This window comes from Zeus faber (genome assembly GCF_960531495.2).
Source record: "Zeus faber genome assembly, chromosome: 13".
Lineage (NCBI taxonomy): Eukaryota > Metazoa > Chordata > Actinopteri > Zeiformes > Zeidae > Zeus > Zeus faber.
The window spans coordinates 28055262-28077321 of NC_137198.1; the positions used below are offsets into that span (position 1 = coordinate 28055262).

The window sequence follows — 22060 nt, forward strand, 5'->3', positions numbered from 1 at the left end:
TTTTTTTTCAGAATAATGACGAGCAACTTTTATTCTCCATCGCACTTTTCTCTCTACAAAGGTGTTCTGTTCTGTGAATCTAGTGTTTTCCATCTCTAATTTCAATACCATGTCAAAGACCACAAATACTTTCATAAAACGACATGGCTCATCATCCCTCTCTCTCTCTCTCTCTCTCTCTCTCTCTCTCTCTCTCTCTCTCTCTCTCTCTCTCTCTCTCTCTCTCTCTCTTCTCTTCTCTCCCCTTCTATCTCTAATGCAGTCTCCTTCTCCATCTCCATCTCTCAGCAGGACTTGAGGGCGTCAGGTTGGGGGGCGCTTCGGGCTGGATGGGTCCAGTCATGCCTCCCAGTAAGAAGGCAGAGGGCAGTGAGGGGGGCATCAGCGTGGTGGCCAGCCCCGGCCTCAGCCACCTCTACCAGGCGGGCTCGCTGTCCAGGGCCCTGAGGGAGGCCGAGGAGCTGGACCTGACCCTGCCTGTGCCTCTGGCGCTACCGGCCGTGGAGCTAGAGAAGGGCGCAGGGGCCGTGGGGCTGGAGGACGAGGAGCTGACCAACCTCAACTGGCTGCACGAGAGCAAAGACCTCCTTAACAGCTTTGGGGACCCTGTGCTGCGCAGTGTCAGCCCCATGGGTGGGGAGCCCGCGGGGTGTGGCGGCGGGGCCGGGACGGGCGGCGGCTGCAGCCTCGGTGACGAAGACGCCATGCCCCCCTCGCCGGTGGCCTCGGAGCAGGCGTACGACTCCAGACACGGTGCAAACCGCAAGCCACCCTACTCCTTCAGCTGCCTCATCTTCATGGCCATCGAGGACGCTCCGGCCAAGAGGCTGCCCGTCAAAGAGATCTACAGCTGGATCCTGGAGCACTTCCCCTACTTCGCCAGCGCCCCCACGGGCTGGAAGAACTCAGTTCGCCACAACCTGTCCCTCAACAAGTGCTTCAAGAAGGTGGACAAGGACCGCAGCCAGGTGAGTGCAGGCCTTCTTCAGTCTTCAGTCTTCTTGCTTGTGCCGTTTCTTGTTTCCAGTGCCTAAGTGCCTGTGTGCAAAGGAGATATTGGTTGATATGGATGTTGTACTCTCAAGTTAAATCCACATACAGTTAAGCCAGGGCCCAATACCAAAATAAATATTGTCGGACTACTTTTCTGGCACTGGGCTATAAAAACGACTTGACCTTTGTGTCCCATTACATACTTCCACGCATCAGCAGGCTGATGACTACCCACCTTTTAATTTAGTGCTTTCCCGTTCCAACATTGATTTGAAAACACTAATTGTGAACTGAGACTTACAATAAAGCTTTTTCTTTTTCTATTTCCTGGAACTGTAAATGCCGACCAGCTGTAATAATTGCATCATATAACGCCTTGTCTTCCGAACCAAATTGTCCAATCAGAGAGGGCCTCTCATGCGACGTAAACTAAAAACCAACTGACCGGAGAATTACAGAAGACAGGTTAACTAAAAACAAACATTAAACAACTTTGTAGGGACGAATAAAAGCAACAATAAACAATGTTGACATGCATTGTCTATTGTTCACAAAATTGAACCACGTTCTGCGGATAAATTTGTTTTGCAACTATACAAAAGCATGTACAGTAAGTAGCTAAATGTTACAATACTAATCAACTAGTTTTCCCACCCGTACAACCCATTTTATACTGAATCATTGAAGTGGAAAAACTTGTAATATTGAACTCCCAATTAGATTGATATTAATCTATAGACTCAGTGCCTTACGAGCCAGATGAGCTGACGAGTGGCCGGGACGCGCCCCAGCTGTCAATTGTGTGATCCATTAACGTTGAGGGCCAGCGATGTGCGGGCCCCCTAATCGCTCTGTCAAAGCCGCAAGGACAGGTGGGCCGTCTCATCAGCCTCCCATAATTGAATCTCAAATCAGCCGGTGAGCAAGAGCTCCCATCTGTGTTCGCCCTGCTCCTACGTTACTTTTGATGTTTTACTTAAACCCACTTTTCAGGTCAGATGCACCCCTCAGTTATTGACATCCCATGGTAAAATATCTAGAAGTTTCACATATGTTGTTGGTGTAGGGTTCCTGCATGATTCCGGACACTCACACAATATATTCATAAATGTGGTATATGCTTATTTAATGCCATTTACTCTCCATGTTCATCTTTGATTTTGACACTATGATTCTATAAGATATGGTCGGTTAGGGCTAGTTGATGTATTGATATAATACCGATTTCATGATATTCGACTAGATATTGCCTGGGATTTTTCACAATATCACAATATGGTTAAATGTTGTCTTTAAGGCGGCATTACGGTAAAGTACACACATTATACTTTTCTGAAATTCATGGACTGTTCTAGCTGTGCGTATTAATGGTCGTAATATTCAAGTCGCTAATGATTGTTTCTCAAATATGTCTTGTATATATTTCTAATATATCATGCAAATTTCAATATCAAGAAGTTTGGTCAAAAACACCTTAAGATTGAAATTTGCATGATATTTCGGGTATGGCTCTTTATGATATGGCTCTCTGGTACTGGATTTACAGACGCCCTTTACCCAGCTGTCAGAGCAATATGTAATACCAGTACTAGTATCGATGCATCCATAACACAGTGTATGTGTGTGATGCAGCGGTTTCGGCTCAGGTGCTCGTGTTCCTGCGAAGGGTTTGTCATGCAAAGTGAGCATGCATTGGATTTTGCCTTGAAAACTGTAGGTGCCTGCGACACATTTTGTTTATGGTTAAACAAGGATGACAGTGTGTGTGTTGTGTGTGTGTGTGTGTGTGTGTGTGCGTGTGTGGGTGTGTGTGTCTGTGTGTATGACTCACAGTTGAGCGCCTCTCGCTCCCAGGCTCTGACGCCGCTACGATTTTTTATGTATATGCATCGCCATGGCAACAATGCTCCAGTTGACACGAAAAGTATGCTGTTGCTGTAGCAACAGGAAAACTAAGGGGACAACGCCTGTGTGTCTGCACAGCGATGCATGCGGTGGATCAGTGTGTGTGTGTGTGTGTGTGTGTGTGTTTGTGTGTGTGTGTGTGTGTGTGTGTGCATGTACATGCTTGCAGAGACAGACGTTTATGATTCATTCATAAGTGTATTCTGCACTCCTGATGTCACAAGAATTTAGCAGGCAGGGAGTGTGCGTGCCTGTGTGTGTGGGGTGGCGGGGGGGAGCTGTCGCTGGCAGCTAGTCAACCTAATCGTTACTACTGTGTTAACCCTTGATCCTGACACTGTCCCTCTCCTCTTTCACTGTCCCTCACACACACACACACACACATGCGCACGCGCACGCGCACGCGCACGCGCACGGGCACGCACACGCGCACACACACACACATACACACTTACACGCCCTTCAAGGGCTCCTGCATTGAGGTTGGTGTGTCATTCATGTACTCCTTAAACCTCAATCACCACAGGTTAGGGTTAGCCGTTTTCCCATTCAAACCCGTTAACTAGCCCATTAGGCAAAGGTAAGATGACATAAGATGAGATAAGATAACACTTGGGGGAATGCAGGTGTGACAGCAGCAGAAGTTAACAGAACAATGCAAGTCAAAGAAGAGATAGAAATTAAATATATCTGCACATATAACAGTAGAGGGAGCCCAATATGAGCAGGTGGTGGGTATACTGAAGTGAAGTTTAGTATATAAACATAAACATATCGTAAATAGTGCATAGCAATTATAAGTAAGATGGGTCAGTTCTAAATAATTGTTCTAAATAGCTGAGTCTTTATGGTCCTATATTTTCTGCTATTTTTCAGCATCTGTAACAATGACAAAAACAACTTCAGTAATTCATTTTCATAACAATAATAAAAAATACATTTCATTAAAAAATTATATAAATACATTTATTTGTAATAACTACTTTATTATACTTATTATGTTAATTATATACAATTTGAAAAGCTTACTCGATTGCTTGTCTGTATTGTAATGCAGACAACATTAATGTAACTTCAACAATAATTTTGAATAATAATTATTATGGAATAATTTGTTAATATTACATACACTTTCTGCCTTTTCATTAAAGTTTGTTAAGTTTAGCTGTAGGAAAATGTTTATACATGAGGTGTATTTCAAACAACTTTTATTTTTTCTTTTCAACTATATTTCATCATTCTTATCTTACCTTGAATGCATTGAAGCATCCGCAGTGTTAGTGACAGGAGATGACGTTGTGTCAGTTAAACGTAAGATTTACGATAATAGTTTTGAAATTACCTAATGTATTTGTAAAGGGGAGTTTACTTTGGTTACATCTTCAGTAAGTTACGTTTGAGTGAAATATGAAAAACGTTGTGATATTTCTATTAGTAATTAACATTTCACGGCTTCACGAACCCTGTGGATTACTGTTTATTGTATTTTTCATTAATCCGGCAAAGTAATGTGGACCACAGATTTAAAATATGAATTAAAAGAGCTTCTGACATCTATCACGTAAGGAGCTATATAAATATACACTTAAATTAATGGTTTTTGTAACTTCGAACAAGTACAGAATGACTCGGTCCACTCTGCACCATGGACACGGTCCAACTGTACATTCTCAACGGAATCTGTACATTTATAGATAATAATATGATGATGTCATAAAGCGTCTTTCTGTAAAAGTCTTCTCATTCAATTTCACATGACATTGTGTGACATGTCAGTTAACCAGAGCAATATATTGAATATAGGTCTGGTTATTGGTTATTGGTCTGAATATTTCAAGTCAAACTTGTTTGGTTTTTCACTTATATCTGCTCCATATACGGATTGATTTGGATGAAATTTAAATCACGAGATCCTTGTTATATAGCGGTTTAAATGACACTATAACCGTGTTTCTAGCTTATGCCGCAGTATGTCTGCCAGATACTGTGGAAGAAATTCTTTTGCAATGATCGGTGAGGTTAATCTGCCTGCTTCAAGAAAACAAAAACTGAGAATATTCAAGATATTTATTCTGCAGAATAAAGAGAAAGGTTCAGTACTGCTCCAAAGCAGTGTTCTGATCAGTCTACCCCAACTACTGACCAAGAGTTTTATACCAAAGAGAGGTTGTGTGCCATTGGTCAGATGTCATTTACATTGACTGTGCCCCTCAATTGTCTCCCCTGGTGTTACCCTCAAACAGTAATTTGACAATTAAACTCCGGTCACGGGTACAATCCTACTATGCCATACAATGCTCTTTCAAGCCCCTCTGGGGTTATCCTTATCGCCATTCAAGATTGAATGAGGATGGAATGTGATCTGGTTCTTCAATACTACAATTGACATGATTGAGAAAGAACAGACTCTTGAGTGATGTGATGTATTTACGCAGGTTTACACAGGTAGTCGAACTTTCAATTTTAGTGGTGACTTCTCTCCTTGGATTACATTTTCATTAAGTTAACTTTTCATGAAATACGAAAAAATGTTGTGGTATTTCTGTGAGTAATCACCAAATCACAGCTTTTATTTTTATGCACAGTCGAGTGGACACAACTTGACGTGGTCACGAGTTTTTGTGGACTGTTTTTTTTCGTATTTCCTCATGAATCCGCCAAAGTAATGGGGACCAAAGAGATAAATTATCAATCGAACAGATCCACAGACATCTACCAGGTAAGAAGGTACATGAACACACATATATGCCTAGTTTAATCTCTAACCACTACAGAGCGACGGAGTCTACACCACACACTGGAGACGGTGCCAATGTACATTCTGATCCACAGTTTATAGTACATAGTATGATAACGTCATAAAGTGTCCTACTTACTCCATCTCGTTCCATTTGTTTTCAAACGTTGGCGTGTCGGTGACACAAGATCCGTCCGGCTGCTGTGGGTCACATTTGGTCGGTTTTTCACAAATTTCTGCTCTGTGTGTCGATCGATTTGGATGAAACTTTAACCACGACATGTTTGTGATATTCCGGGTAAAACGGGACACAAACCGCGTTCGTAACTCCTGCCGTTGTTCTGTTTGTAACATACCAGTTCAAACGACAGCTCAACCGTGTTTGTAACTGTCATTGTTGTGTTCCTGATCGTTATAGCCCTGTTGTAGATACTTTGGCATTCGATGACTTCAACCACATCTGTGATTTGGGTCAAATTTGGTCCGTTTTTCACTAATATCTGCTCCGTATGCGGATCGATTTGGTTGAAAGTTGAACCATGGCATGTTTGTGACATTCCAGTTCGTAACTTCTGCCGCTGTTCTGTTTCAAATCGTTTTAGCCTGAAAAATTATTTCCTGTGCAATTACAATAGCCCTGCGGGGTGGGCCCCTCAATATAGCTGCAGGCAGCAATACACGGGGTCCAATATCGACACAAATTTCAAATTTTAGAGTTCCCATGGAACGTAGCATCAGTTCTTGCTGTCACTCGTCTTTACATCAGCATTACTACTAAAACAAGTTACAATTTTCAGAGTTTCCCATGAACACAGCTTTGGGTAATGTAATGACGTGGGGAAGTGAGTTTTCGCGAGTCCTGGTGACACGCAGAATCACGACTACAAGCCGATTCACTTGTTGCGTGTTATAACTTAATCCTTAAAATTAGAAGGTGGCTGTCTACCTGTAGTCCATAGAGTCCTGCCTCACGGTGTCTCAGTGGGAAGGAAATCACTCCGTGTGGATGTTCCCAACAACACTGTTCCATTCAAACGCATTAAACATTGTATGTCTATCAGAGACATTTCATCAACTTTTTCAACCTTTGGGACTATAATAAAATGGACACGATTCAGACCTGTTCCTCTGAAGCTTTAAGCGAACTCCGGTGTCAGGACACACACATGGAATATGTTTTGGACCTGTTTTTGAAACCTACAGTGTTAATGTCATGACTGGCTCGAATGCCGCAAAATAAGGAGGGATACAATACTGCAACTAACACCGGGTTAGATTTCGAACAGAATGTGTTTATTTACAAAAAGGGCAAAAGAGATTAAATAACAAACGAAAAGCCCTGCCGACATCAAGCAGGTAAGACGATACACACACACGCACAGTTTGCAACCACTGTAGAGCGATGGAGTCTCCACCATGCAGCTCGCACGATGCGAATGGGCATCTGGAGCAACCTGCACATATATTACAAATTGGATGATGTCACAAAGTGTTCTGCTAACTGGGTGTAGCGGAACAAATTCCTGCACAAAATGAAGGTCAATATGGATTAAACTTGGACCAGGAGGTGTCTGAGACGTCCCGGTTCGAACAGGACTTCAACTGTATCTTTGGGTCCAGCGATTGTCACACTGACACTTTTACCCCGAAAAATGCCAAGGAGAATAATAATAAAAATAACAATGAGAACAATAACAATCTGAATATAGCTGCAGCCTGCAATACATGGGGTCCAGGTTAGTCGTGTTAGATACATGTGTTTTCAGAGTTCCCGTAAAACACACCATCACTTTGTATCGACACTAATTAGGAATTATGTGTCATCAGTTTGTGCTGTTGCTTGTCTTTACATCAGCATTACTAGTAAAACAAGGTACAATTTCTGGGTTTCATGGTCATCTTCGGAAACTTAAATGAAGAACTTACTACTGAAACAATAACATTACAAAATAATATATTTTTTATATCGATTGCCCGACATGTATTTTGTTTGGTACAAAAACAAGGATGTAGATCAGACATGTTATGCATATCTGATGAGAAATAAGAAAAAAGATTTACTGCACACTCAATGTAGCTCCATATAGTTCTTTATTTAGTCCCGCTCCTCCTCTAAGTCTGCCAGGCACTTCCGCAGCAAGTGGATCGGTTCCAGGGCACCTTTCACTCGGCTTCCTGCCTCTCCTGGGTCCCTGTTCAGGTGCCACTTGCGGGAGTCTTTGCCCACAGGTAAGGGTTTAGGGAATCTTTCGTGCCATGGGTTGCTGACATGGCGAGAGTTTTTGTTAAACAAACTGAATTGATTGATTGATCCAAGATTGCGCCTCATACGGTTGCCTTGGTGTCTTGGCGTGTGTTGTTTTGTCTTATTTTGTTTATTAATTACGTTTTTTTGTGAGAATTCCGGGAGCTCGTACACCAGAGAAGAGCTCATGAACATCAGGGCTACAACCCCTGTGGATTTATATCCCACTTTCATTTCCACATTCGTGGAATTGCTGAACATTCTGGTCAAAGGTGCGCTCACCTTTGTGCAAGCAGTGAAACGCCAGAGGGGAGACGTGCCGGTGTGTTTGTGCGCCCCTGCGAACATCGCACACTGTTATCTGGAATATTTCTGTCTCACGTGCGTTCACTGGGAAACAAACTAGACAAACTTCAGTTGCTGTTGGGGAAGAGCAGAGACTTTTCTTCATCTTCTGTTTTGTGCTTCACGGAGACGTGGTTGATTGGAACGATACCGGACTCTGCGCTGCAGCTGGCAGGCCTCCAACTCTTCAGAGCGGATTGGGACATTAGTACAGTACAACAGTAGCTGGTGTAATGACGTGACAGTGATCCTACAGCACTGCTCTCCTGATCTGATCTTTTTCATTAACTGCAAACCCTTCTATTCTCCCCGTGAGTTTGTTTCATTCATACTGGTCGGTGTTTACATACCACCGCAAACCAACGTGCAGGACGCACAGTGCATGCTCGCCGATCAGTTACGGTGTGTGGAAGGGACGAACCCAGACTCCTTTGTTATTGTCCTTGGCGACTTTAATAAAGGAAACCTCAGCCATGAACTCCCCAAATATAGACAGTTTATAAAATGCCCCACCAGAGGGGAGAATACTTTGGACCACTGTTACATCACAATAAGCAGTGCCTATCACACCGTCCCCAGAGCTGCACTAGGACACTCTGACCACGTTGTGGTCCACCTCATTTCTGCATACAGGCAGAAATTAAATCTCAAGATTCAAGATTTTTATCTTGAAATCTGTGCAAACCTGTGGTGAGGACATTGAAGAAGTGGACCAGCGACGCTGTGGAGGATCATCAGCTTGGACTGCACTGACTGGGATGTTTTCAGGACTGCTACCAACAGTCTGGATGAGTACACAGAGGCTGTGATGTCATACATCGGCTTCTGTGAGGACAGCTGTGTACCATCATGTCCAAGGGTGTGTTATTACAACGACAAGCCCTGGTTTTTAGCCAAAACTCAGACAGCTAAGATCAGAGAAGGAAGAGGCATGTAGGAGTGGGGACAGAGACATGTTTAAGGTGGCTAAGTACAGGTTTAGCAAAGAGGTGTGAGCTACTAAACGACTGTACTCAACACCAACACCAGTTTTCAGCCAATGACTCTGCCTCTGTCTGGAAAGGGTTCAGACAAATCACAAACCTCAAACCAAAAACGCCTCACTCCTTGAACAACTCACGCCTGACCAACGACCTGAACAACTTCTACTGTCACTTTGAAAGACAATGGGACGGCCCTGACACCATCCCCTGTGACAACTTCCACCAGCCCAGCCAACAAGCTGCTCCTTCCCCACCACAGTGACAACTCTTTCGATCCTGGAGAGGGACGTCGACAGGCTTTTCAAGAGGCAGAACCCCCGCAAAGCAGCCGGACCAGACTCTGTCTCTCCATCCTCCCTGAAGCAATGTGCTGATCAGCTGTCTCCGGTGTTCACAGAGATTTTCAACACCTCACTGGAGACATGGCATGTACAAGCCAGCTTCAAATCCTCCACCATCATCCCAGTCCCAAAAAAGCCAAGGACCACAGGACTTAATGATTACAGACGTCACCCTGACCTCTGTGGTGATGAAGCCTTTTGAACGCAGTGTGCTCCAACCTCTTATCCATCACAGACCCTCTCCTGGACCCCCTGCAGGTCTGTAGATGATGCAGTAAACTTGGCCCTCGACTTCATCCTCCAGAACCTGGACTCCTCAGGAACCTACGCCAGGATCCTGTTTGTGGATTTCAGCTCCGCCTTTAACACAATCATCCCGGCTCTTCTGCAGGACAAGCTCTCCCAGCTGAGCATGCCTGACGCCTTAAATTGAATGGGTATGTCAATGCGTTACATTAACACTCATTCCTCATTCTTCTGGACTATTATGGGGGATGGTAGCTCAGGAGGTAGAGCTGGTCGTCTAGTAATCTAAAGGTTGCTGGTTGGATCCCAGGCTCCTCCTGCTAGCATGCTGTAGTGTCCTTGAGCAAGACACTTACCCCTAATTGCTCCTGATGGCTGCGTCCGTCAGTGTTTGAATAATTGTAAGTCGCTTTGGATAAAAGCGTCTGCTTAATGTAATTATCCATGCACATTGTACATACAGTGCTGTTACATTTTATACTGAGCATTTGCACATTCCTGCACAAACTGTACAGCTTTATTAAAAAAAAGGAAAGAAAAGCCTCATTTGACATATTCTTATATATTTACAGATTGTTTTCCTGTTGTTCTATTTTACATTTATGTTTTGTGTATGCACCCTAACCCTAACCCGAACATCAAAACAAATTCCTTTTACATGTAAACTAACTTGGCAATAAAGACGATTCTGATTCTTATTTTGATTCTTCTGATTAGGAACAAAAAGGCTTGCTGGCCAAAAGGACAAACAATAAAGTTATGAAAAAATAATGACTTTGGGTGCAAGAGGAATGGTGTTCCGCTCTGGCTCCTAGTCGGCTGACGAGTCCATGTGCCAATCACCTTTGCAAGACAGGCAAAAATTAAGAAAGCTCCCTGTCCCGGATCGGACCAATCAGTGGCGCGCTGATTTGGCCGACTCTGGGCAGCTGTGCAGTCGCGGGGAAGGAAGCCATGCTGCCGTCTGCAGTCGCGGCTTAACCTTCCCCTTAATCTGTCACAGTTGGCAAATCAGTGATGCACAAAAGTTCTTTAACTTCAAGATTTCAAGATTCAAAAGGGTTTATTTGTCACATACATCAAATAGGAACGTTTTCCCAGCACTTACAACTTCCGGTAAGGGTCACAAGAGATGCATTACAGGAGTGTGTAGATACCGCACACTTTAATCTTTCCCGGGCGTTTGTTATCTTGTGATTGCGACGTCATCATTTTGCGATCGCCAGATAACAAAAGCCCTCCCCGCCATGACAAAGGAACAACGTCTGAACGTGTGTGTATCAGAGTGGTACATTGACAATCAAGAAGTTTGAAATACAAGGCCATATTGATTCTGACCAATTAGGAAGTCTTTAAAATTGGTTAAAAATTAGAACTGGTTATAAAGACCCAGCGCTATGTCTGGTATCAGGCTCACTTGATTCTACTATCTCGCTCTGTCTCTCTCTCTCTCTCTCTGTTCTTCTTTCTGCTCCCCCAATTCAACATTAGCCATCCCATTTTAAATGGAAAATGTGCACCAGTTACAGCAATAATAACTATGGAGAAAATTGCCTTCTGCCTCCTGCCTGCACTAAATGTAGCTGTTTATTACATTTCTATGGTGGCCACAATTTTTTCTGCATTTCAAACTGTACGTCACCATTGTTTTGTTGTTGCTTTTCTCCATCACCTCTTCCCTATCCTATCCTCTACCTTCCTTCCTTCCTTCCTTCCTTTCTTCCTTCCTTCCTTTCTGCTCCCATTTTGGGTATCTTTTTCCCCTGAATTCATTTTTCCTTGCCATACCTCTATCCATCCACTGTACTCAATTCATCCACCCCTTTATCTACCCTTCTATACATCCATTCACCGCTTTATCAATCATTCTATCCATTCATCATCCATCCATCCACCCACCCTTTCATCCATTTATTCATCCATTCATCTATTTGTCATCCATCTGAATTTCCATCCATCTACCTTTCTATCATCCATCCATCCATCCTTCCATCCATCCATCCAGTCAGCCAGCCATCCAGTCAGCCAGCCAGTCAGCCAGCCAGCCAGCCAGTCCCCACCCCCTTCCAAGAGCCTTACCGAGGTGCAGTAACTCAGGGGGTTAACATGCTCTGTCCTTGCTACGCTAGCCCTCACCCCTTTGCGCTATTAAAGGCAGAGGTAACCCCTGGCAACCCATGTCTCGGTTACCGTGGATACCCGCCCCACCACTCACCGTGATTCTCTAAGTCACCTTGCAAACCTCTATCCAGTTGCCGTGGGTTACTGCACCTTCATTTGTTAAGTGCACATCACAGGAGGCTTTGAGTCATGGGGGGAAACAAATAGATTCTCTTCAGCATGGTTGTTTGATTTTCGACAAGTTTTTGGACTTGAATCAATATTAAGTATTTACATACAGATATGACATGTGTATGTTGATGATGATTATATATATATGTGCGTTCTCTTCGGAAGAATTATTCCATTGTTTTACCATGGTCAGTGTTCACTAAGTAAATTAGGCAATATTTGCAATAATTTTAAGCAGAACGTTATATTACTTATGGTCCGCAAGTCCCTGGGGAACGTTCTCCTTGCCCTACCTATCTTAATGGGTGGCTATTGGTTGCCAGGGGTTGCCGTTTCTTAGAGTCAAAGACGCACTATGGACTTTGGGAATAGCTGACGTGGCATTAGCTGTGCTGGGGGATTGATTGGAGGAAAGCTGCCTTACTTAATGAGACCACGGGCCTCAGTGACGTCCCACTTCCTGTGAGGCGAGGGCAAGCTTCCTTCCTTCCTCAGTGATGTCAGACTTCTGCACGCATATGTTGCGATTGTCATGTCTTATCCGCTCTTAAAGTATGGGTCTGCTGTTTTTCAACCCAGGCCAATCTGCTGCATCTTCTCACTGTGCTTGAATGCAGTCCAATGGGGCAAACGTTCAAGCCCAAAAGAAACATGTTAATTCAACTTTTCAAAAATGCTCAATGCTGTCTCTCTCTCCCTCTTGCTCTCTCTCTCTCTCTCTCTCTCTCTCTCTCTCTCTCTCTCTCTCTCTCTCTCTCTCTCTCTCTCTCTCCAATATATATATATATAAACACACACACACACTTCGCTCTCTCTCTCTCTCTCTCCCTCTCTCTCTCTCTCTCTTGCTCCATAAAATAATAAAAGCAAAGACAGAATATTGAATTAACCTGAGGAAAAGTAGCGGAAATGCCTTAAATTACTTAAAGTGCTTCAAAATCCTCCAAATTGAGTCTTCTATGTCTTTTGAGAGTGAGATAAGGGGCAAGCCGTAATTTGTGGAGGGCTCTGAAAATCCCTGACGGAACCTCCTCTCCTATTTCTTGGGGAAGGAAACGAAGCACTCTGAGCCTCAGCTTGTCTTCAGATATTATACCCAATAATCTTTTCCTTTTTTTAAGTCAACCTCATAACGGCGCGCTTCGATTCCTCTGGAGTTTATTTGCTGTGTCTGCCGGCGGTGAAATAAATCAGTGAAGGAAGGGGACGGGGAGTGCCAACATTTACTTTATTCACTTTTTTTGAACAAACTAACAAACAACCCTACCACTAACCCTAACACTTACCCTAACCCTAAGGGAATACCTGCTCCCTGCCCACCATCTGGACCTCTACAGCATATAAATAAATCTAGAATCAGTTGTTGGTCAAAAAGGAGGTGGAGGTGGAGGTAGCCTTCCAATGGCACCGGAATCGGTGCCGTTGGAAGGCCACCTCCACCTCCCTTTTTTCTGCTTTTGAGATATTTACCCATTTTACTACAGCCATTCATTTCTGCTAAATAACCGATTTTAGCAACAAAAGTTGTACATTTCAAGCTCTTGCTGAAACAGTGCAATAGGTGGCAATTTATTTAAGTTTGTTCCCGTAACACTGTATACTGTACAATAGAAAGTAAAGGAGAGAGATTACATTTTTAATAGGAATTTTAAGATTTGTTCAGAGCAAATTTTAATTGTTTGATTGATTTGAGGTCGATCGGAAAACATAAACGAATACACATGGAAACTATTCCAGAAGGTTAATTGTTAGGTTTAGCACTATTTTTCTCTTCTAGTGAATTCTTTTTATTTTCTTTATTTTTTTCTTGTTCCTTGTTTATTCCTTAGTTTTATTTTATTGCTTTTCGTTAACTTTTGGTGTCTATTGTTTATCATTAGGTAATTGAATATTTGACATTTTTAATCGTCCATTGTTCATTTTTAGGTTTATTTCTATTGTTTATTGTTATATTTTTAGATTTAGTGTATATTTACAATTGTTCAATATTCTAGTACATTTTCAGTTTTTTTTGCATATTAACAATTTTCATTATTTTATTACTTTTTATTATTGTCAGCTGTGACACTGCAATCAATCTATCTGTCTATCTGTCTATCTGTCTATCTGTCTATCTATCTATCTGTCTATCTATCTATCTATCTATCTATCTATCTATCTATCTATCTATCCATCCATCCATCTATCTCCATCTATCTATCAAATCACACATCAAACACATCAAATCATTTGAAGCAGAACTTCGTAAACAAACAGACAATGTTTAAATGTTTTACGTTATACACAATATCCGCAAACATAAAGTCAATACGTTAAACTTTGTCAGAAACAAAGTATTCTCTGGCAATATGATAATTCACAAGGTTCAGAGGCTCAAGGATCTACTTTATATACACATATACACATGCTGTACAAGGGGGGAAAGGGGTCATGGAAAGATTGATGGAGGCTCAAACGTGTGTAAATTTGTCTCTAACGTTTTACACACAAACTTACACACAGATTTCACAAAAGGACACCCTGTGTGTGTGTGTGTGTGTGTGTGTGTGCGCGCGCGTGCAAGCGGGACCGGTCCTGACTGATTGTCTCATCGTCCTTCACATTACCCTACTCATCTATTGGGTGGCCAGAAAAGGTGATCGTCCTTAATTAGGACTAAACCGGCCATTAAGCGTGCCTTTACAAGGGCTAATAAGGTCTCTCTCTCTCTCTCTCTCTCTCTCTCTCTCTCTCTCTCTCTCTCTCTCTCTCTCTCTCTCTCTCTCTCTCTCTCTCTCTCTCTCTCTCTCTCTCTCTCTCTCTCTCTCTCTCTCTCTCTCTCTCTCTCTCTCTCTCTCTCTCTCCTGGATGCAGTACCTTTGGAAAGAAAAGCTCCAAGAATCAAGATTTCTATAGAGGAGATGGCCTACATTGGTCCGACTGTGTTCGAAAAGCGGACCAAGAGAAGGACAACTCATAGCAAGTCCATGGCTTTGAAAGAGCTCTCAGATTTACTCTGGTTGACATGGGCTCTAAATTGGTGTCTAAGTCTGTTTCCCATTCACACAACACATAGAACCATGCTTATCACTATGCCCTACTAATAGTTAGTGATGCAAGACTCGCAATTTATTCGTTTGCAGTGAACAAATCATTTTTAGGACCCAGGAATAGGCAAAAGAGTGGGCTTCAACAAAAAAAGTAGTGGGGTTTTTTTTTTTCATGTTTTTTTAATTATTACTGAGGACTAAATTAAAGTCCATGGCAAAAAGGCCACGGCATTTTCCATGATTCATATTGACTCATTTTTTCTTTGCATTCTACCAAAAGAAATAATTCTTCCAGAATTAAATAATCTTTCTTGAGAGTGTTCCATTCACAACTCAGAGCCAAACCAACTCTTCTGACTCTCCTTCATTGTTCAGGAAGTCCTCCCGCTCTCACCGTGCGTTACACCAACTGGATCAGATGAACAAAGAGGACAATCGAAAAACTCTTTTTACTCAGTGACTCGTCAATAATCTAATCTCAAAAAAGAATCGAACCTTACATCACTACTAATAGTTTTTATTTTCAGTGTGAAACCTGAGCTTGTTCTAATGAACACCGGGCTGTTCATCATAACTGGCTGGAATTGATGAATAAGATGAATGAGTGCAGGCTTGCAATTTTGATCTTGCAAAGCAAGAGCCAGTTTCCATAGTTTCAGTGTTGTAAGTGGAATTTGAAAATGTTTCAAAGCGATGAAAAACACTGGTCTTAAACAAGATGCAATATCTCAGTGTTTGCACCGTCTGTGTCGTCTATAATTGAGCTTTGAGATGGTCTTCGTTACATATTAGGAGAGGCGTGTTCCCCTTGTCCAGCCATGTTTGGATCTGTGTAAATAAAACACTTTAGATTGATTTACGGAGAGCTTTCATGAAAATTGTGCATGGTGGCTCAGTGGTTTGCACTGTTCCCTCCGAGCAAGGCGGCTCTGAAATCGAATATGACTGGGTTCAAGCCTTTCTGTGGGGAGTCTGCGTGTCCATGTGGGCTTCCTCACAGTTGGCCCGAACCTCAAAAGACAGGGTTAGACACTCCTTCCAAGGCCCTTGACCATGGCACCGGTCAAGATCTGGAGTTGGTCCCCCGCTGCTCCTAGAGATGTAAATACTAGCATGAGTCCCATACTAGGATGGGTTTACCCCATGGAATGAATAAAGTATATGAAATAAATGAATTCATCAAGCATTTCAGACTGGCAACAGGTATTGCTGTTCATGGTTAAAAAAATGTGAATGTGCATGTCCCCCTTTCTTCCCGTTAGTGAACCTTGTCGCTTAACTGAAGGTAAATTTGGGAAAAACTTTGAGTGTGGGTAAGCATAAACGCCAAATTTTGAGCTGTAGGAGTGAAAAAGATGAAAATCATTATTGCCACCAGGCCTTTCTACTAAATTGATAGGAGTTCAACCATTTTATCAAGTTTATCCAGATTTAGAATTAGAATCTGTTGATTGGGCCAAGTACACTTCAAGAACAACTAAATTGTCTTGGTAGTTGGTGCATTGCAGTGCAAACAGACAGGTAGTATAGAAGACAGATAGCATAGAAAGGAAATGCTTAACAGTCTCAAAACCAATAAATAAAATATAAAGAATAAACAAAATATGCTCTCTGCATCCCTGCCAACCTGAATGCATTTTGTGTACTAACCACACAATTTGTAGACAAAAAAAATGCCAGCTGAAACTATGCAACAAAAATATATTATTGTAATTTAATTAAGGAAAACAATCAATCAGTACAAAACAATGACCATGGTGACCAGCCGATCAGTGTCGGATATATCAGATTCTGTGCTGGTCAAATTTACACGCCCGATACAATGCTCATGCACTGCAAAAATGTATTGCAAAAATGTTGCAATACTCAAACCCAGATACCAACGCTAACCCTGTTTGGAGGTACTTCAAGGTAGAAAAATATTGGATAAATTATTTATCTATTGCCTGATAATATTCCAAAATAGTGCAATATGCATATAGCTGTTACTACAGCAGAGCTCCCCTCGTGATGAAAGATTTTAATCTTTTTTTTGAGACTGTTCTTGACGAGTCACTCAGTAAGATGGGTCGTTGGATTTGATTCAGTTGGTTTAATACACGGTGAGCAAAGGAGGACTTCCAGTGAACGAGTGAGAAGAGTCGGCCATTTATTATTATTACTTTGTTTTTGCAATGATAGCAGTTTATTTTGGAATGGCAAGTACCTTATAAATAAAACAAAAAGGTATATTAGCACTTAAAATGAAAGAGACTTTCATTTGGAGTGTGAACTGGACATCTCCATGTAAGTTAAATATTGTGTTCTACTAAAACTCAGTGAGAGTTACAGGTTGCATTATACTGAAACTTGGTGACGGTCTCATATTTTAGTTAACTGGAACTCAGTGGCTGTTTCATGTTCTCAGCATTCAGAAATCTCACTATTGTGCTACACAAAATATTTCCCCAAGGTTGTTAAATATTAATATAGTTGAATATATCTGTACATGACAAATAAAAATAATACAAATATGTACAAAACAGTGTGGACGTGCACAACGCTAATTGCAGTAAGTACAGTGTTGTTAAAGAATATTGCACATTTTATTACATTCAATACTTTTACTGGGTTCAGGAACTATGGTGTTCAACCACGTTCCCAAACCAACCTAGAACCTCGAACCACCCCACCCTCAACATCAGATATGCCATTATAATGACATATCTGGTTTTAGCCAATGTCCAAAATCGACAAGGAGCTGACAGGATTGCAGATGAAAAAAATTACTTGTGTACCATCGAGCTTAAGGGTTAAAAGGCAGCGCACACAGCGCTGTGTGTGTGCGTGTGTGTGTGTATGTATGTGTGTGTGTGTGTGTGTGTGTGTGTGTACCGTATGAGTGGCGGAGGGTGCTTTATCGACTGTCTGCATCCGTTAATGAAGCCTGAAAACGATACCCTCCACCCACCTCCTCCACTACCAGCACCAGCACCAGCACCGCAACACCATGCCACACTGGTTGATGGATGAACGAGAGTGGGAGAATAGTGGACGAGAGAGAAAAAGAGGGAGAGAGAGAGAGAGATAGGTGTAGATTTTGTGTGTGCAAGATTATGCGGGGGGGTGGGGGGGGTTTATAGCTCGCCGATAATGAAGAAAAAATGTGAAATGAGATATTTCACCCTGGAAAAATAAACAAAGAAACATAAAATCAGTAACTGCCTCTGCTTTTGCCTCTCTCTCAATCTATCCTCTCTCTGTGTCGTTTTGTTATTTTTAGAACTGGCAACCTACCTTGGCTCGGAAAACTCCTCTTCCTGTACACTTTTGCATATCCAAGCAATTAAAAATGATTTGGTCCAAATTCACTTTCCAAATTTTTTCTGAAACGACCGAATAAGCAAAATAATAATAAATATAGCTGCAGACAGCAGTGCACAGGGTCCAGGTTTTCGCCCCATGCGAAAGCCCCGCTAGAGCCACAACCTGCACATATATAATAAATTGGATGATGATTTCACAAAGCGCACAACTCCACAAACCCTTCGCTCGGCTACTTCCGGTATGTCGGCTCCGCTTCCTTCAAACAAAGAGTTTCTCACTAATTCCTGCTCCAAATATAGACCCATGTGGATCAAACTTGGACCACAACATAACTGGACTGCCCCGAATACTAAGACCATTCATTCCTGTCCGTGGATCCAACGGTTTCTGTTTGCCAGGCTCTTTCAGTATGAACAGAAGAATGACTTTGTGTCTTGAATTCCCTTTGTTTAAGTCCCCGAGGCCGATGAGGACAGGGTCCGGGTGCTTTCTCTCCACATACTGTATCCAATCAGTTGCAAGCGGCTGCTGCACATCTCCTTCCAGAATCAAGGACGTGAACTTACAATTAGATAGAACTTTACTTCATTGTCATTGCACAGAGTACAAGTACTGAGACAACAAAATGCAGTTTAGCATCTAACCAGAAGTGCAAAATAATAGTAAGGTGCAGAGTATGTAACAGCTGCTCTATCCGCCCAGAGGGCGTAGTGGCCTGTTAGCTTGATGGTGCTGTCGGGAACGCCGTTGTTGAGCCATGTTTCCGTGAAAATCATGATGTTGCAGTCCATAATCCTTTTATGAGTGGTGATCCGCAGCCGCAGCTCATCCATTTTGTTTGCCAGAGACGGAACACTGAAGGACTGGGTAGAGAAAGCCAGGAGGTGATAGCTTCAGCCTTGCCCTGAGAGCACTTTTGGTTGGCGGTCTCCGTTGTCTTGGCAATCTCTGGAATGGGCCGAAGATCACCAAAAAGTTGTCAATATTGCAAGATCAGATGTCCAAAAGTTCCTGATGGCAGATTTGATGTTGCGCAATGATGACCCAATCAGTAGTCATACAATCAGCAGTCAGCAGGGTTTTCACATGACCAGTGACACAATGACACAGTGACGATTGTCTGTGACCAATCAGTAGTCTGCAGTGCTGTGACGTGACCGTTTCGGAGATAAAAAACACAGTTTTTGATGAACTTATCCCACAAAAACTGGACTGATATGGATAAAACCAGGACGACAACGTGTCTGAACTGCAGAATACACCGACCATTAATTTGTGTCCGAGGATTTGATGGTTCCTGAGCGCTAAACACTTAGACGGTATTTGTTCTGAGCATTGATTGACACTGATTATATAATATGATAAAATATTATATCACATCATCTTTTGTGGGGTTTCTTTTCCACCTCAGTAATAACCTGCTCCTCATCCAACATCCCGCCTGGTGGGTTTGATTGACAAGCCCCCACCCCACCAGGGTGAGTCATGACGTGCTTCCTCTAAACCAGTGAGAAGCTAGTGGAGGCTGGACTTCCGCAGGCCCACACGGGGGTGAAAATGTCAGATAAGAGTTGCTTTGTTTTTTTTCTTTGTTAAATGTATTTATTTATGTCTTTGTTTAAATAATTATTTATAAATCTATTTGTTTATCTATTTACCTTATTTTACTTTTTTTAGTTGAACATGATTAAACATTTTCCATTTTTAATTCAGAAAATACCTCTGATTTGAAAATTCAATGGGGAGGACAAAAAAACTAAAGGAAAGGGAAGTTTCATTTTCTAGCAAAAAAATAAATAAATAAATACAAACAAGCAAGAAAAAAAGACCTAACATTTTTATTTCTAATATTTGGCTTAATAAATTGACAAAAATTCAGTCAGAGTCGTCAAACTCTCAGAAAAAAGGAAGCATAAATTATCTGCCAATTTGGTGAGATTGTTTTTTAATTGTTGATAAGATGTAATGTATTTAAAATGACAAAAATACATTTCAAATAAGGAAAGACGTCTTAAAATGTCTGCATCGAAACTGAAACTCAAATTATTTCTCCCCTGCGTTGGCTAAACCAAAAAACAAAACAGGAGTTGAAATGTAAACTCCTCCCTCCCTTCACTTCTTCCCTACTCTCTAACTTATCTCTCGCTGTCACTTCTCTTTCTCTTTATCTCCCTTTATGTCTGTCTCCCCCCTCTAGCGTTCTTTGTCTCCTCCATCCCCATTGTCTCTTTTCCTTCCTCCACATCCCATCGCCTAAAGAGACGCAAGATGAAGGAGAAACAGACAAGGTAACGGAGAGAAGGGGAAGAGGAGGACAGAGGGAAGGAGGAGGGACCAGAATAGAGGAGAGGAGGAGATGAGAGGTGGAGCAGAAGGAGATAGGAGCAAAGAGGAGGATGGAGAGGAGGAGAATGAGACAAGGAGAGGAGGATGGAGAGCAAATGAGGAGAGAGGAGAGGAGGGGAAGAAAGGCGTGGAGGAGAAGAGGAAGAGAGGAGGATGGAGAGTAGAGAATGAGAGGAAAGGAAGGAAATGAGGGTGGAGGCGACAAAGAGGAGGAGGGAAAGGGGGGGAGGGGGAGATGAGACGAGCGGGAAGGAGGAGAGAGAAGAGGAGAGAGGGATAAAGTTAAGAGGAGAAGAGGAGCTGAGGAGAGAGGAGGAGAGTAGGAGGGTGGATGAGAGGAAGAGGATGAAAGGAGAAGAGGATGGATTATAGCCTCTATGTGTTATTCAGTGCAGGGTGGGTTGATGGGATTAACTGGACCACCGATGTGATGAAGCAGTTCCTGATCAGAGAGAGAGAGACAGAGAGAGAGACAAAGAGAGACAGTGAGAGAGAGAGAGAGAGAGAGAGAGAGTGAGAGAGACAGAGAGAGGTGAGTCCATCAAAAAAGCCACGTTAGTTGAGACGTGCAAGCGCTAATTCACATAAACAGCCTCTCTGTCTCTCTCTCTTTCTTTCTCCATCCCCGCCACATGCCTGTTGCCTAGGAGACGGCAGTAATCCCCTCCCTATCCCCTCTCGTCCACTCTCGCTCCGCTGACACCACTCCATTCTTACCCCACTCCCTGCGATCTCTCACTCCTCTCTTCACTATCCTCTCTGGCTCTCACTCCATCACCCTCTCACTGTTTCTCCTCCACTCGCATCTCATAATCTCTCTCTCACATCACATTTGTGAATGTGTGTGTGTGTGTGTGTGTGTGTGTGTGTGTGTGTGTGTGTGTGTGTGTGTGTGTGTGTGTGTGTGTGTGTGTGTGTGTGTGTGTCTGTGTGTGTGTGTGTGTGTGTGTGTGGGGTGGAAGTATTGACCCACTGCTGGTAGTATAAATTCAAGGAAAGTTCCTCAAAGGACATTGATTTAACCGTTATGACCAAAAACCTGAAATTCCAGGGCACGTTTACACACACACACACACACACACACACACACACACACACACACACACACACACACACACACACACACACATTATTGTACTGTTATCAAAGTGAGGTCTGAGTACAGTAAATGCACCTGGTAAGTGAGGACCCATGTTTCTGGTGCACTTGTAAACCAAAAAATGTACCAATTCTGAGACTCATCCTCACAAGTATGGTAAAACAAACACACACACACACACACACACACACAC

General features: G+C 42.6%; 1 protein-coding gene across 1 annotated transcript in view; it reads left to right on the forward strand.

Annotated features, from left to right (window-relative positions):
• Positions 1-329: 329 nt before the first annotated feature.
• Positions 330-22060, forward strand: part of foxn3 (forkhead box N3) — a gene marked incomplete at both ends in the record, with an annotated part of 69087 nt that continues 47356 nt past the window's right edge. The window contains one exon of the mRNA XM_080011968.1: positions 330-968. Within this exon, the coding sequence (XP_079868094.1) occupies positions 330-968 (639 nt within the window). The remainder of the gene's footprint in view (positions 969-22060) is intronic.